Genomic DNA, 18,551 nt, shown 5'->3' with positions numbered 1-18,551 from the left:
CCAGGTGAGTTGGCATCCTTATTGTTGTTTAAAGGGGTTGTCCGAGTTAAATAAAAACTTGGACAGCCTTAAAGAATTCATGATCACCTCTTTTCTCTCCTGCCAATTCCAGCCATGTTCTCCGGTCCTCCCTGCTTCTTTCTGGTTAAAACCATGATATCCGTGCCCACAGATCACTGCAGCAATCACTGACCTCAGCAGTGACATCCCATATACTACTGAGGCCAGAAACGGGCTGCACAGTGACCTGTGTGCACGCATTGTCACTGCTTCAACCAGAAAGGTGATGTCAGCAGAGTGGAGGACCGGAGAGCATCAGAGGGGAGAAAAGGGGTGATTATGGCTTATTTTATACCATTTACAGGGGCTTACCTAGGTTTTATTTAGCTCAGACAACCCCTATAAACCTGCACCCTATTTTCTGCCAGGCAGTCTTCACTGTAGGTCTGACATTCACAAATCAGGAGGCTGAGGCTGATTTTGGTGCAGGAACAGACACTTTGGGGGATATTTATCAAGACTGGTATTTTCATACTCAATCTCTGTGCACCAGAGTGAGATGTGCCTAATTTATTAAGGGTTATAGAAAATCCAGTGGGCCGCTCAAATCCCTGCCCCCTTTCCATACCAGGCGAGAGGCCTAAATTGTGGCGTAACTATGATGTGCGCCATAATTTGGGACATTGTTTAATGATATAATAGGGGCGTAAAACCTTTAATAAATGTCCCTCTTTGGACTCACACATGGAAAGACACATGTTGCATCTTAGACCATGCTCCTTTCACACCGAGACACACCTTCTTGGCAGGCTAGGCACTATGTATTTTTCTAAAACTAGGTACACCACAGTGCACCAGAAATGCACCAAATTTCGACACTATTTTTGGCATTGTCTAGGTGAAATGTTAAATGTGGGCCTATGTTTTATACTAGAATCTTTATATTCTGAGCCCTTGTTATCGTAATGTGTACAGATAAAACCATGCCGGCCGCTTCTTGACCCCTTGTTCTCAGCATCAGCTTGACCCTATGACACAACACTCAGCACCGATCTTTGATGTGAAGAAAGAGACAAATCCTATTGTAGCTATAATCAATCAAAACATCCAATTTGCAGGACCCCTCTGTTGTTCTCAGTAGAGTGGGCATCACAGAGGGCGTCTGTCCATGATGACAGGCTGATGGCAGGGTGCCCACTGACCACAATGAGGGTTAGCATTAAGCTCTGGGGTAACGGATGACAAGACTGAGTGTTGAGCTGCAGAACATCCTGGATTTATAGGACGGAATTAGTGGAATGAGATGGAGGAATTCTTAGAATAATACAGTATGTTGGCCTCAACCATGTTTTCCCAGCACAAACTGCCCATTACATTACCTCATAGTGTGTGGAGTCATTGCAGACTAATTATAAAAAGCAACTTTAGTGGTTGAAAAGGATCGTTAAATAGCAGCGTGGATCACACCATTATGTATCACACCCTCCTCCACACAATACTCAAACATCCATAGTGTTCTTTACGCAAGCCTGCGCCAAGCCAAAGACGGTGATCCAGCAGATCAGTGAATGGCTCTTCTTGCCCACTGTATGAGCTTAGAAGGAAGGGTCTACTCATTTTGAGAAATAGCGCCCTTATTGTCTGTGAACCTGCAGCTCAAACTCATTCATATGAATTAGCAATCTTTTCTTTTAACCCCTGACAACTGCAGTAGGAAAGATTTGGGGGCTCCATCTTATACAATAGGTGACCCCAGCATTGTGTGGAGAAGCCGGATTCTTCTCATATTTCAGACCAATTTCCGATCAAACAGATGCATTATATGGACAAAAGTATACACAAACCTACAGGAGCTTTTATGACATCACTTTCTAAATTCATAGATTTTAATATGGAGTTGGTTCCCCCTTTGCAGCTCACATACCTTCCACTCTTCTGGAAAGACTTTCTACAAGGTTTTGGAGGGTGTCTGTTTTTTCTCCTTTCATCCAGAATTTGTGAGGTCAGACACTGATATTGGACGAGAGGGCCTGGCTCACAATCTTCATAGTAGTTCATCCCAAAGGTATTAGATGAGGTTGAGGTCAGGGCTCTGTGCAGTCTAGTCAAGTTCTTCCACACCAAATTCACCAACCATGCCTTTACAGACTTTTCTTTGTGCAATGTGGTACAGTCTTGTGGAACAGAAAACTGTTTCCACAAAGTTGAAGGAATATAATTGTCCAAAATGTCTTGGTATGCTGAAGTATTAAGATTTCCCTTCACTGGAACTAAGGGGCCTAGACCAACCCCTAAAAAATGACCCCATAGAATTATCCCTCCACCACTAGACTGTACAGTTGAAACAGAGCAATTGGCTGGTAACATTCTCCTGGCATTTACTAACCCAAACTTGTCCATTAGTCTACCAGATAGAGAAGTGTGATTTGTCACTCTACAGAACATGTTTCCACTGCTCCACAGTCTGGTCATGGCATGCCTTACGCTTCTCCATCCGTGTCAAGCCTAAAATTGTTGTGTAACTGGACCTTAAGGCTTGCATGCAGCTGCTCGGCCAACGAGACCCATGCCATGAAGCTCCCAGCACTGTTTTTGAGCTGATGTTAATGTCAGAGGAGGTTTGGAACCCTGCCGTTGAGTCAGCAGGGCATTGGTGGCATTTAGGAAAATCAACAGAGGAACTCCAGCATCCGATGAAAGAAGGTGAAGACTTTATTGTGCATCTTTTTTATGTCATTAAATGGTTTGCCCCAGGAACAGACTCCATTCAGTTGTGCTGCTGCCAGTTTTAACCATAGAATCTATTGGCTACGTGAATAATTAGTGTTGGGGAGCTCAGCACACACGTCGGGGGGTCGGCACTGACATCTGACGTTACCCTTCAGTGCACATTCACTTGCTGTGACAATAATTTGGCCTCTGATGTCCAAGCTGCCACACTTAATCCTGAATGTATATCGTGAAGCTTTATGCCAAGATGAAAGCTCAGCCGGCTGTATGATGAGGAGACGGCGGGCACCGGGGAGTCCAATAACTGGCAAGGCACAGACAGTATAAAAACAACTGTTGGTGTCAAGTTGATGATGGCCGTAGTGGTGACTGGCACTTAAAGCTGACAGAAAAAAACATAATCATCAACCATAATTTTACTCAATTCTGGAAAAAAATATGGCTGTCACTACCCACACTCCTGAATGAGAAATCGTTTGGCAACATACCCCTGTCATCTTTCACTGCACAACCAGGTAGATATACTGTGCAGGAGTCTGGATATAAGCTGGGTGATAGTGTAGTGGGAACTGGCGGCGGGTGTCACAATGTGGACTGTGTGGGACATTCCACATTGTGCCAATGACCAGTGTCTGTCACATAAATTTCAGGACTTGGTTGCTGTATCCTCAGGCGATGGACATGACACTTGCACCAGCAGTGCTGGCAGCTTATTGTCAGGGCGCAGGATCATCCTCTTCTTCTAGCGCAGATTCCTGACATTCCTGATTCAGGATGATCCTGCCGCCTGCAGCTATTTGGAGAACACAATCATTTGTTTTCTTTCCCAGAGGTCTGACTAAAATCACTGGGTAATACCCATTGTATGGAGAGAAGGGATGACACAGGCAGCTCCGGTACAAATTACAGCTGCTCAATGTTCAGACTCCAAAACGCAGCTGTCAGGGCCTGATGTCCGATAATCCCTGCACCCCTGCACCAACTGGCAAATCACAGGAGGCACAATGCCCTGAACCGAATTTCCTCTGCAGGATGGCACATCTGTGCATGTCACATACAGTGCACAATGGACAGAGAATTTCACAGTGGTACAGAATAAGAGCAGATACTGAGGATTACACCCAGTATACAGGACAGGAGAAGTGGTACTGTGCAGTGTCCATATATACAGAATAAGAGCAGATACTGAGGATTACACCCAGTATAAAGGACAGGAGAAGTGGTACTGTGCAGTGTCCATATATACAGAATAAGAGAAGATACTGAGGATTACACCCAGTACACAGGACAGGAGAAGTGGTACTGTGCAGTGTCCATATATACAGAATAAGAGCAGATACTGAGGATTACACCCAGTGTACAGGACAGGAGAAGTGGTACTGTGCAGTGTCCATATATACAGAATAAGAACAGATACTGAGAATTACACCCAGTGTACAGGACAAGAGAAGTGGTACTGTGCAGCGTCCATATATACAGAATAAGAACAGATACTGAGGACTACATTCAGTATACAGGACAGGAGAAGTGGTACTGTGCAGCGTCCATATATACAGAATAAGAGCAGATACAGAGCATTACACCCAGTATACTGGACAGGAGAAGTGATACTGTGCAGTGTCCATACAGGTTAAACTAAAAAAAAAATTATATTGTGCAAAGTTAATTTATTTCAGTAATCCAACTTAAAAGGTGAAACTAATATATGAGATAGACTCATTACATGCAAAGCGAGATATTTCAGGCCTTTATTAGTTATAATTTGGATGATTATGGCTTACAGCTTATGAAACCCCAAAGTCACAGTTTTGAGGTCCCCTTTGCTCGGGGGGTATGGATTCATTAGCTGACTAGAGTGTGACACTTTGAACCTAGAATATTAAACCTTTTCACAAAATTCTAATTTTAAGCTGCATTAATGCAATTCCTTTTAATTTGCATTACTGAAATAAATGAACTTTTGCACAATATTCTAATTTTTCGAGTTTCCCCTGTATATACCAGCATGATAAAATGCTCATTCATACAAACGGTTTTCCAGTCCGTGGGCTATCCAAGTGCAGAATGGAGAACATCTGGACTGAACACTGACCCTTTAAAGTCAATGGGTCAATCATAAAGATGCACCACTGTTTGCTAGCTCCTGCAATTTTAATCTTTTTCCATATCTTTTAGTCCAGAAATGGCACAAAGTGCTGCAAATTTGCCGTATATTAAATTTTCTAGTTTAAAGCTGACCCAAGATGCACCAAATTTATTAAGAGCCTTTTGATACTTTTGGCGCACTTCATTTTAAGATTTAATACATTTCCCTCTCTGTTTCAACTCTTCACTACTTACACTACTTACTGTCAATAAATAGAAACATTCTTGTCTACATTTAAACTAAAGTATTACACTAGAAAAAAAACAAAACATTGCACTAGAAAGCATTACTATTCACAGTTCACAGCATATATATATATAGCAAGAAGGAAGTGCTTATGAGTATATATACACACTGATCAGACACCACTGCAGACAAGAGATCATCATGGGTTCATGAATGCAGCAGTCACTTTAGAGCCTGAAAATTTGTACAAGCCAAATACTTCTCACAGCTGAGCATTTGCTATAATGTATCTAGACTATACAATCCTCTTTGACCTAAACACTTCATCAGAAGAAATCTGTACCCTATCCTATTTGTTACAATGTATCAGTGCAAGTAAAATGTATTAAGGTACTTTCACACTAGCGGTAGGACAGATCCGACAGGCTGTTCACTCTGTCGGATCCGTCATGCCGCTATTTCGCCGTGCCGCCGGACTGCCGCTCCGTTCCCATTGACTATAAAGTCGGACATGCAGTACTTTTATTCCGGTGGCCTCTCGCCGTGCTGCGCCGGAGCTCCGCCCACCCCCCCCCCGTCCCCATTATAGTCAATGGGGACGGAGCGGCAGTCCGGCGGCACGGCGAAATAGCGGCAGGACGGATACGACAGGGTGAACAGCCTGCCGCTAGTGTGAAAGTAGACTTAGCCTGGAGTCCAGCCTGAGCAGCTCACAAAGGATTATGTAGACTGAATAGAACGGTATCAAAACCTCAGGTGTGAGATATCACACAACATCTATTGCAGAAATTTTCACTATGAAATTTTATTTCCAGAAGACTGCCCTTTAAACCCAACACAGAGATGACAAGATGTCCTGTACATTTATCAGTATGGAAACACCAACACCAACTGAACAGTCGTGTACCTGCCATGGAGACAGACCATGGGGCTGCAATGGGACTGGAGTAAGTGGGGGACCCAACGCTGAACAGCTTTACCTGTTTCCAACATAGATTTATAGCATTTTCCTGCAGCTGCCACTAAGGGGGAAATCAATGCATAGAGATTTTACGGCTTCTACTAAATGCAATGGTAACTGTATAAATTCCTATGCAGTCAGCACCCCCTAGTGGTGGCTGTAGGTAGCCAGTTTTGTAATATATGAAAGGAAGCAGGGGTATTTATCAATGTTTTATACCAGCGGTGTGGTGTAAATGCATTGACAAATATGGTGTCTAGAAGGAGTGTCATATTTCCAAAGCACCTGATCCACTTTTTCTGACAAAGAAATTTTTTGTTTTTAATAAACATTCCTCCACCTAATTAAAATAAGTTGTAAATGTGTCAGAAATCTCATTAGAGGGCATACTAGGTTTTGCTATGGGTCCTATGATATCTGTGTACGCCACTGCAATTCAAGTAACTAGAACTGTGTCTGGCACGGAATGCCATCAGTCCCTCCAGCGCACACATACAGTTATGGCAGTGCACAGTGACTAGAACTGAACGTCTCCTGATTCCCCTTCCCACCTAATCCTGCACTTAGTGAACACTTGAGGTAAAGTGAAGATCGTGCACACATCATTCTGGTGTTGCATTCAGGGGCAGTCACGTCTAAGCACATTCCTAACCCTTCCTCATGATGCCTCCCGGTGCGGTATGTACTCAGGACATGGCTCCCAATAAGTTACTTGATTGCGCTCCCACTGTAATTCCAGCTCTGTACCATTCTGGGATCAGTGGCATGTCAATGTAACATACACATAATAACAGGAGAGATGCTATGATGGATCTGCTCTGTAATGCACAAATTTGCCAAATCCCCCCACTCCCACCCCCCTACAGAGCTCTGCCAGTTGCACAGCTGCCCTGTTAGTCAATGATTTGCCACTGCAGGTAAATGGGCATCCAGATGCAGCTTCCCTGGTGAATAGAGCTGATCACAGGGAATTTCTGGACATGCAGACAGTATATTATGTTGCATGCAGAAGTAACAACTTAAGGGCTTGTGCTTTCAGGGGACTTCTTAGGCCTCATGCACACAGCCGTTGGGCGGCCATGTCCGTATGCACCACGCATCAATTCATTCAAGAGAATGGGTCCGCAATTTCGGAGATGTGGAATAGAGTCACGGTCCCCAATGCACAGAACAGCTGCACAACGGCCATGTGCACGAGGCCTTAGGCCCCTTTCACACGGGCGAGATTTCCACGCGGGTGGAATGCGTGAGGTGAACGTATTGCACCCGCACTGAATCCGGACCCATTCATTTCTATGGGGCTGTGCACATGAGTGGTGATTTTCACGCATCACTTGTGCATTGCGTGAAAATTGCAGCATGCTCTATTTTGTGCGTTTTTCACGCAACGCAGGCCCCATAGAAATGAATGGGGCTGCGTGAAAATCGCAAGCATCCTCAAGCAAGTGCGGATGCGGTGCGATTTTCACGCACGGTTGCTAGGAGATGATCGGGATGGGGACCAGATCATTATTATTTTCCCTTATAACATGGTTATAGGGGAAAATAATAGCATTCTTAATGCAGAATGCATAGTACAATAGGGCTGGAGAGGTTAAAAAAATTTATAAAATTAAACTCACCTTAATGCACTTGTTCGTGCAGCCCGGCTTCTCTTCTGTCTTCTTCTTTAAGGAAAAGGACCTGTGGTGACGTCACTGCGCTCATCCCATGGTGCGCGAACAAGTGGATTAAGGTGAGTTTAATTATTATTATTTTTTTAACCCCTCCAGCGCTATTGTACTAAGCATTCTGTATTAAGAATGCCATTATGTTCCCTTATAACCATGTTATAACGGAAAATAATAAAATCTCCACAACACCTAACCCAAACCCACACTTCTGTGAAGTCCGGGTTTGGGTACCAAACATGCCGATTTTTCTCACGCGCGTGCAAAACGCATTAAAATGTTTTGCACTCGCGTGGAAAAATCGCGCATTTTCCCGCAACACACCCGCATCTTATCCGGCCCAAATCCGTGACGCCCATGTGAAAGAGGCCTTAGAGGTAGATTGCACTTGTTGAACCAGTGCTCAGGATGACATCCCATCCGGCAGCAAGTGAACTCAAGCTGAATTTTGTTTGGGAAATGTTCATAATCGCAGACTCATTCACATTCTTGCACAATCTCAGTTTTTATTCCCACAAAAAATGTAACATGACAATAACTTGTTATTCTATGGGGAGATGAACAGATGTCTGACCCCAGAAGATAAGTCTCCAAGGCATTGGTTCACTGCCATACAGGAAAAAGATGGCTACGGTGATGTAATTCGGTCACTGGCACATACAGATAGTTATGGATCCAGACAGCTTAGTTGAGCAACTAATATGCGGGGGTTAGTTAGTTCTCCCTATGTCAGGCTCTGTGCAAACACTGAACAAGCAGGGAGATTTCAGCCCTGAAGCCTGCAGAACTTTGTGTACAGCTCCAGAGTATAGATAATGTAATTTAGGATCAGTACAGGATAAGTAAGGTATGTACATAGTGACTCCACCAGCAGAATAGTGAGTGCAGCTCTGGAGTATAATACAGGATGTAACTCAGGATCAGTACAGGATAAGTAATGTATGTACACAGTGACCACCAGCAGAATAGTGAGTGCAGATCTGGAGTACAATACAGGATGTAACTCAGGATCAGTACAGGATAAGTATTGTATGTACACAGTGACTCCACCAGCAGAATAGTGAGCGCAGCTCTGGAGTATAATACAGGATGTAACCCAGGATCATTGCAGGATAAGTATTGTATGTACACAGTGACTCCACCAGCAGAATAGTGAGTGCAGCTCTGGAGTATAATACAGGATGTAACCCAGGATCAGTGCAGGATAAGTAATGTATGTACACAGTGACTCCACCAGCAGAACAGTGAGTGCAGCTCTGTAGTATAACTCAGGATCAGTACAGGATAAGTATTGTATGTACACAGTGACTCCACCAGCAGAATATAGAGTGCAGCTCTGGAGTATAATACAGGATGTAACTCAGGATCAGTGCAGGATAAGTATTGTATGTACACAGTGGCTCCACCAGCAGAATAGTGAGTGCAGCTCTGGAGTATAATACAGGATGTAACTCAGGATCAGTGCAGGATAAGTATTGTATGTACACAGTGACTCCACCAGCAGAATATAGAGTGCAGCTCTGGAGTATAATACAGGATGTAACTCAGGATCAGTACAGGATAAGTATTGTATGTACACAGTGACTTCACCAGTGCATAATTCAGGCTTTTATCTCAGGACTGGAACAGGATAATTCTAGATGTGGTTCCGACAACCCAGCTGACTACTGATATTAGTGGGAGCAGTGTAGTGCTTCATTTCCCCAGCAGAATATGAACAGTTAATGGCCACTTCCCTTGATAATAACAGCTCATTGTCTTGAGTCTGAGTTGCAGGAAACCCATGTTCAGTTCATTACTGGGGGACCTAATAGACAAGATAAGGTTATCCACAATGGATAAGCCCTTTAAAGGGCTTCTGTCAGCAGATTTGTTCCTATGAAACTGGCTGACCTGTTACATGTGCGTCTGGCAGCTGAAGACATCTGTGTCGGTCCCATGTTCCTATGTGTCCGCATTGCTGAGAAAAATGATGTTTTAATATATGCAAATGAGCCTCTAGGAGCAACAGGGGCGTTACCATTACACCTAGAGGCTCAGCTCTCTTTGCAGCTGCAGCACCCTCTGACAGGGCCAGGCAGTGAAAACATCAAAATGCCTGGACTTGTCGATCAAAGTGCAGAGGACGTGGCAATTGCAGAGAGAGCAGAGCCTCTAGGTGTAATGACAACGCCCCCATTGCTCCTAGAGGCTCATTTGCATATATCAAAACATTACTTTTCTCAGTAAAGCAGGCACATATTAACACGGGACCAACACAGATGCCTTCAGCTGCCAAGTGCACATGTAACAGGTCAGGCAGTTGCATAGGCACAAATCTGCTGACAGATGCACTTGAATTATCAGAACCTTTTGCTCCGATCTGAACCATTTTCCCATGAAACGTTCAGAGATTTCAGCTGGACACCTGCAGTGTTGCCTATAGGACATGACTGAACAGTTGCTGATAAATGATTAAATAGAAGCGATAACACTCAGCAGCCAAGAAAATGTCACCACGTGATAGGTCGGAGCAGAGTTTGATGAGCTGTGACTGATTATTATCACTTCTATGCTGCCTCTGTGTGCAGCATCATGAAATTAGGGGTCACAGAGCCCAGCAGAGCATGCTGCTTCCATCTACTAACAATCACTGATGTATGGGAATCTCAGACAAGCAGATGGTCTGGAAATGTATAGGAAGAGAGGAAATGAACCGCCTTGTCTTGATTCCTCAGTGCAAGGATATATCTGGATAGGAGGGCAAACCAGGACAACAGACGAGAAAGGTAACAAGAACTACACTGCGTGAACTTCATGAACCTCAGGGAAGCCTTAGACCGCTCACTGGGAAACATTTCATCGAGAGGCAGGGGATGGGACTGCAGGAGAAGACAGATGTAATAAAGTATTTGCTGCAGGATTCGGCCAGATGTGAGGAACCATCAGAGCCAAATCTACTTTTTTTTTAATGAAAAATTAATTATAAATGTTTTGATTCTCTGATATTTGGGGTTTTCACAGCTGTTCTGAGAAAGAGAAAATTGGTGCTCTTCCATAGACGCACATTGGGGGTCACTTACAAAGACTGACGTTTAACATCAGTCTTTAAATCCCCCCTGGGTTGCTGATAGATGTGCCTAATTTATGATGCGGTGCATCCTCCGGCAGTCCGTGCGCCTGGAGTAAAGAACAACTCCACTCCCTGGAGCACCAACATTTACGCTTGTTTCCAGGTGCAAATATTAGTGAATCTGCCAAAGCTGTGGGCCAGGCCCTGAAACACCCCTGTCCCTCCCCAGTGGCGAGGACGGCGTAAAAACACTGCATGCAACAAAATATTGCCGCACGGGCATCAAAAGGCACAAAAAGGGGGCTTGCACCTTTTTTTTTATACCAAACTGGCATCTGTAAATGACCCCAATTTAGGGTTCATTCACACGTCCGTTGTTTCTTTCCTGATCTGTTCCGTTTTTTGCGGAACAGATCTGGACCAGATCTGGACCCATTCATTTTCAATGGGTCCTGAAAAAAAATCAGACATTGAGCTGTCTGATTTTTTTCAGGACCCATTGAAAATGAATGGGTCCAGATCTGGTCCAGATCTGTTCCGCAAAAAACGGAACAGATCAGGAAAGAAACAACGGACGTGTGAATGGACCCTTACTCTTGATCATTCTGGTTCTGACCACCTTACCAATCCACTTACCAATTGACTCCTTTTTTTCTGTGTTCTCCCACAATTCCCTGCTCTGGTGGACTCCTTCCCTCTAACATTGGAGTCACAGCTTGGTTCATCCTTAGCCAACTGGCTCATGAATGGAATCAGGCGGCTCAGGTCTACAGAACTGAGAACTACAGTGAAGTCTTATAGACAATCAATAGAATCAAAACAGGGCAAATGAAACGTCACATAAGGCCTCATGCACACAGCCGTTGTTTTGGTCCTCATTCGAGCCGCAGTTTTGGCGGCTCGGATGCGGACCCATTCACTTCTATGGGGCCGCAAAAGATGTGGACAGCACTCCGTGTGCTGTCCGCATCCGTTGCTCCGTTCCGTGGTCCGCAAAAAAAATATAACCTGTCCTATTCTTGTTCGCGCTTTGCGGACAAGAATAGGCAGTTATATTAAAGGCTGTCCGTGCTGTTCCGCAAATTGCGGAACGCACACGGACGCCATCCGTGTTTTGCGGATCCATGATTTGCGGACTGCAAAACACACAACGGTCGTGTGCATGTAGCCTAACACTGTAGATTTATATGCCACATGAAATTTGGGATAGGCCCTTCAGGTTTGTCACTCTTTGTGTGTTACCTGGGTAGGAAAGAAAAAAACATAAACCACAAGATGAAGATTTGGGGCAATATATATTCGTGGAGTGTTTTTGGGGGTGAGTTTCTGGACAAGTGGCATTAGGGGGTCTGAACGATATGAGCAGTCCTTTTCAGTGGTCAGCGCTGTATCAGTATTACATAGCTGTGCGTCTTCACTGTGCTCCAGGATCCTGTTACTGCAAAGTTGTAAAGTTCCCTGTCTCCACACACTTGTCTAGATAACAGCAGTCTCCAGCCTCTCACATTCCCTTTAAAGAATCTTCTGTGTCTCCCCCATATTAGGCGGCTGAACAGAACATCAACCCCAGATTCAATATCAGGGAAATCAGAGGCCCTCAGCTGCCAGGAGCCGGCTCCATTCATCTAGAATCATATCTGGGTTCATGTCCTAATCTGACCCACTTGTCCTTGAGTCTCCCTGTCACAGCTTTTCCACTGTCCACTCTTATCTGGCTAATCGTGAGGAGTTTATACATCTTAATGATGGTTCAGATTAGCCAAGATAAACAATTCACCATCTCCAGGATGGAAACTTTCTCCAAAGTCTCCAGCAATGTTTAACTGGACACATTTCACATTATACAATTAATATCCAAAGGTCCCCTCCTATAGTTTGTTCCACCTGTTAGATATTAATTAGTCTCTGGATGTTACTAATCAACATTTAAAACCTGAAAAATTCTCATTTGTAAATGTTTTAACACAAGAATACAAATGTCTACATATATCTATGACCTCCTTAAAGGGGACCCATCACTACTATCACGTGTTCTGCTATTTTAACCTGTGGACTTGTTGCATTAAAGTTTCTGTAGGTCATATGTCTCTAGTGGATACAGCACTGAGATATACCTGCCTCTGCTCTACTGAAGGTGGGAGACATTAGGGTTGACACAACTTCTCTCCCCCTATCTCCACCTACAAGCTGTCAGCCCCACCCATGCGGAGTAGTGGTGGCGAGTCTGAGCAGTGTGTTTTTCTGTGTGTATATGTAAGTGGCTGCAGCCAGTCACATGACACCGGTGACCACACCTACATACTTCAGACTATCCCCGATCCAACCACATCAATCGGTATAACAGAGAAAACCAAGACATAACACATATAACTGAAACCAGGACACCATATGGAGACCCATACCGTGGAGCAGTATCTGATCACCTCCATGTATGAACAGATACCAAGGTTTCTCTCAGATTCATTTCAGTACATTTCTAAATAGTAACTTTTTGTCTTTACCACTAGAATAAATCCTCTTATTCATGTATCTCCCTCTATCCCTTTACATACCTTGTCTAGTTAAAGGCTCAGGAATCGTATGAAAAACCATATTAAAGGCGTTGTCCAAGTTATTTTTTATTGAGAACCTATCCTCAGGATAGGTCATCAATATAAGACTGTCGGGGGGTCAGACATCCTGGCATGCACCGCCGATTAGGTGTTTGAAGAGAAGGTGCGCACCGGGAAGGCGCATTGTTTACCTGCTTGCCCCCGCCAATCTGAGGATAGGTCATCAATAAAAATAACTTGGAAAATCCCGTTAACATTCAAGGGGTCCTATACATTTACAAATAAACCAATGGAGGCTTTCAATGGAGCATTCATCCAGAAAAAGCGAAAACAATTACAAGCACAAGGTAATTGACAATTGTTCTCAGTTCAAAACATTAAAGATTAAAATCCGATCATGAGGATCCAGCACCCCGCACCCCTACTGATTATCTGTTCCCTGCAGCCTCCAGCACTGGAACTAACAATGTGAATGGAACAGGAAGCACAGCTCCATTCAAAGTGTAGTGGTCATGCTGGGTTACTGCAGCTCAGCGCCCATTGAAGTGAATGAGAGCAGAGGTGCTGTAACCCAGCATGACCACTACACTAACATACCTCCCTACTTTTGAAAATCGCAAAGAGGGACAATATATGCCAGCACGCCTCTAACTCCGCCCAAAGCATAATTACTGACCCCCGTCACAACTAGCTGGGGATCGGTTAGGTGAGTGTAAAACCCTTTATTTTTTTACAGCATGTGGAGCCCCTGGGACAATTTTTTTCTTGCGCTTCAATATCCATTTAAATATTAGCTCATAAATGATCAGATTATAGATATTTTGAGGTAGAAATTGCACAAAATAAAGAAGTTATGGTCTGATATATCGGTAGAAACCATACAGATACTTTAGTAAGGAGCAATTTAGTAAATGTATTAATGCACATTTATGCACTAATTCCCCAGGTCAAAAAGAGGGACATTTAAGGGTCAAAGAGGGACAGAGAGACATGGGTCAAAAAGAGGGACACTTGGGAGGTATGCACTAGGAACGGCGCTGTGCTTCATGTTTCATTCACAGTGTTGGGGGGTGCAGGAACAGGTGATCGGTGAGGGTGCTGGGGGTGCAGGAACCGCTGATCGGTGAGGGTGCTGGGGGTGCAGGAACAGGTGATCGGTGAGGGTGCTGGGGGTGCAGGGACCACTAATCGGTGAGGGTGCTAGGGGTGCAGGAACTGCTGATCGGTGAGGGTGCTGGGGGTGCAGGAACCGCTGATCGGTGAGGGTGCTGGGGGTGCAGGAACCGCTGATCAGTGAGGGTGCTGGGGGGGCAGGAACCGCTGATCGGTGAGGGTGCTGGGGGTGCAGGAACCGCTGATCGGTGAGGGTGCTGGGGGTGCAGGAACCGCTGATCGGTGAGGGTGCTGGGGGTGCAGGATCCGCTGACCGGTGAGGGTGCTGGGGGTGCAGGAACCGCTGACCGGTGAGGGTGCTGGGGGTGCAGGAACAGCTGATCGGTGAGGGTGCTGGGGGTGCAGGAACCGCTGATCGGTGAGGGTGCTGGGGGTGCAGGAACCGCTGATCGATGAGGGTGCTGGGGGTGCAGGAACCGCTGATCGGTGAGGGTGCTGGGGGTGCAGGAACCGCTGATCGGTGAGGGTGCTGGGGGTGCAGGAACCGCTGATCGGTGAGGGTGCTGGGGGTGCAGGAACCGCTGATCGGTGAGGGTGCTGGGGGTGCAGCATCCTCTCCAATCAGATAGGTCATCAATATCAGGAGCATAGAAAACCTCTTTAAATTTGCTAAATTAATTTATCTAATTAACCTCCAACTCTACTATGTCTTTCTTGTGTATTGGTGCCCAAACCTGAACACAGTATTCATGTGTCATGTGACAGCTTATATGAAGGTAAACTACATTCTGATTATGTACATCTAGAACAGTGTTGCTGCATTCTAAGATATGTTTAACCTTTACAGCAGCTACCTGTCACTGGGTGCTACAGTTCAGTCAACCATAAACTATTATCCCCACTATTCTTTTCCACATCGGTTTTCCCAGTCAACGTGTAACTGTGACAATAAGGACCCTTGCACACGACTGTATGACCTCCGAGACATACGGTCCGTGAGTGGGCCATAAGTCTCAGAGCGGCGTTGATCGTGCACACGGGAGCACACAGCATCATAGATTACAATAATGCTGTGCACGTCGGGCCGCCTGCGGGACTAATATCATATGAGTGTGGGACAATAATCCCGCGGGCGGCCCGACGTCCACAGCATCATTGTGATCTATGATGCTGTGTGCTCCCGTGCGCACGATCAACGCCGTTCCGGGACAATTCCGCTCACAGACCGTATGTCTCAGAGGACATACGGTCGTGTGCAAGGGTCCTTATTTTTATAAGTGCTCAGTCCTGAGTGTAGATTTTTACACTATTCAATCAGGTTCTCCCATTTGCCAATTCTCAACCCAAACTTTGAAACTTTGCAACTCCCTGCCTCATGCTGCAAACTGATGTCTCCTATAGAAGTGAACATCTGGTTTGGAGGCACCGCCATTATTATGTATTATGCATAGTTGTCTAATGTAATGTTCTAATTTGCAATGTCGCAATGCCCATTAACACATTGCAACATCCCCTGTGAGAGCCCCAAAGAACTGAGCCTGCTGTTCCCGGCTCCTGCACGCTGCTAATGTTAGAGCATTGTGAGACGGTCACATGTACATCCAATTATCATGAGATTGTTATCAAGCTGCTAGTTGGCAAAATATCAACCACAAGCGCATATCCTTGGTGCAAGTTGTGTGAAATTTTGCCCGCAAGTCATAGTTCAACTGAAGCAGTCACACATAAGCTAAGCAACAGGTGAAATTGAAGCTGCAACAGAACAAAAAGTCTGTGTGTGGCCTCACAGATGTAGATGTGCGATCAGAATTATTCCCACCTGCACACGTAGAGATTACATGTAGGAATCATTCATAGTTCTCTTGTATAATCTTCAAAGAAGCTCCAAATCATAGCTTCACTTTCAATGCAGTATTGGCTGCAGTGTAATTCTTGGGGTTGAGCCTCAATCAAAAAGTTCATACATTCTGCAATCCATATCAACACAAGATGCAGAGGTGCCCTTCCTTACCATGCCTCTTGGCTCGTAATACCCTGATCATATCCCACAAGCAATACATCCACAGATGCTCACCGTGCACACTCTGCACTCACACATGATCAGCGCTCACCTGCTTGGTGAAGAGGATGGCAGTGTCCCAATACTCGGGGTGCTTGTCACTAACTTTGTTCCATTTCCTCTGCCAGGCACAGAAGCTCCTCAGGGTCATGGCTGCATTGGTGGTCACTTTTGGACCCTTCCCATCATCAGTCAGAACCATGAACTTTACCACTGCAATATTGATGGGGTTCTGGATGCTGTGATGACGGTACAAGCGGGCTGCGGTGGCCATTAAGGTGAGTAGATAGTGCTGTAGGTCGTCTCCATGGAACTTGAGCATGGACTCGTCAGCCACAACCAATGTCTCCACGTACCTGGTAATAGAGGCAAAACGTCTAGATCGGTGACCACCCCTGGGCCTGGTACCATTGACATGAGATTTGTGGTGCTTGGAACCTTTGTATCTTTGCAGAGCTTCCATGATGCCGTGGTTCAATGCAGAGCTGACCCCACACCTGGATGTGGTGTCTGATGACTGAAAAATTGCTCTCCTTTTCTGCAGCAGATGTGGCCCCTGCTGACTACCTGGAACCTGGTCCAAAGTACTATTTTTCAAAGGGCTGATGAAATACTCAACCCCTTGGTAGCCAAAAGCTCCTCGCAGTCCTCCACAGAGGCTCAGTGCTGCAAATGAATCCCGGTCAGAATTGACATCTCCAGAGTAGAAGCAATGTCGGACACTTGGTGATGGTTTGGGGTGAGCGCCAGGAAAATGCATGGAAAAAGCTGGTGCAATAAACTGAGAATCAGGGCTCAAATTCAGATAGAAATCCTCCTGAAAAGCTGAGATCTGGAAAATGACTCCTGTGTCTTTGGTCTGTTCATTGCCTTCCTTGAAATAATGCCTTCCATTTATATCAGGATCCAACCTTTTCGGGGTGACGAGGACCCCATCTGGAGAGTGGCCTAGAGAAGTGCTTTGAAGAAGAAGCAAATCCAGAGCGAGCAGCAAGGTGACAGCCAGATGTGTGTGCATGGTGACCGTGACTCATTTACCAGGAGCACAAAAACTGGAAATAATCTACTTAAAGGGGAAAGAGCAGATCATAAATCCATGGATCTAGAGCTGCCAAAATACAAAGCCCAATAAGTGTAAATGAGCAATAAATGAAGTTCTGCCGGTGGAGAATGAGGCAGTGGTGCAGATGTTCAGGCTGCCCTTTGTCCCTGCCTCTCTCTGCTATGCTACCTGTCAGCTCACATGCAGCATCAACCTCTTGGACGGCTTTATATACATCCCTGTCCCATGCAAACACTTTTTTTTTTCTTTTCTGGGAGGTGCTGTGAAGACTCATTGGACTTGCCTTCACCCATTTTAACACACATTTACTCTGCCTCCCTTTCTCCATAGCCGGCAGGGTTTAAAGAGCCAGCAAACTACATCATCTGTTAAGGAGCAGCTGTTCTCTCCCTCCCTCTCCATGCTCAATGTTCTTGCACTGGCAGAAATGTGAGGCTTTTTCATCCACTACAGCGATTAGACCTGACACTGGAGTTAGAGAGTTGCAAGACATTTCCCAGCAATAGAATCTGCATTGTGTAAGAGGATGATTGCCGGATGTCCCCCCTAGGGGATGAGATAGCTGAGCCAGTGTCATGTCCTCTCTTCCAGTCTGGAGATAGATGGTCAGGAGTGGGCAGCACTTTTTTATAGTTCTGCTGAGTTTCTTATTTTAAGATGTAATGAAAGTACAGTTGTAAAACCGAAGTGTCCAGAGCCACAACGTGACTCATTTTAACATGCGACGGCACCCTGACACCATTGTGCCTTATCGCAAAAATTATAGAAACCTCCACCCACAGCTCAGCCCCTTTTGAGCAATGCCGCTTAAATATTTGGCTCCACATACAGATACAGCAGAGCTGAATTTGCTATTTAACAATCCGAGGCTGCATTATCCTGCTTTGTAATATCTATGCAGAATATATTATCTGCAGTCCTATGTAACACCACAAATAACACAGTGATAATTCTGAGTACAGATAATGCAGTCAATGCTACCTATAGTCCTGTGTGCAGCTGATGCAGTACTTGTTGCC

General features: G+C 45.1%; 1 protein-coding gene across 1 annotated transcript in view; it reads right to left on the bottom strand.

The window, feature by feature from the left end:
* The window catches only part of ADAMTS15 (ADAM metallopeptidase with thrombospondin type 1 motif 15), a 60,477-nt gene extending 42,284 nt beyond the window's left edge, over positions 1 to 18,193 (bottom strand). The window contains exon 1 of the mRNA XM_040432162.1: positions 16,522 to 18,193. Within this exon, the coding sequence (XP_040288096.1) occupies positions 16,522 to 17,487 (966 nt within the window). The 5' untranslated portion in view covers positions 17,488 to 18,193. The remainder of the gene's footprint in view (positions 1 to 16,521) is intronic.
* Positions 18,194 to 18,551: the final 358 nt, after the last annotated feature.

Source organism: Bufo bufo, chromosome 1 (genome assembly GCF_905171765.1).
Source record: "Bufo bufo chromosome 1, aBufBuf1.1, whole genome shotgun sequence".
NCBI lineage: Eukaryota > Metazoa > Chordata > Amphibia > Anura > Bufonidae > Bufo > Bufo bufo.
Note: the sequence above shows the minus strand (reverse complement) of the source record. Positions and strands in the feature narration are given on the sequence as shown.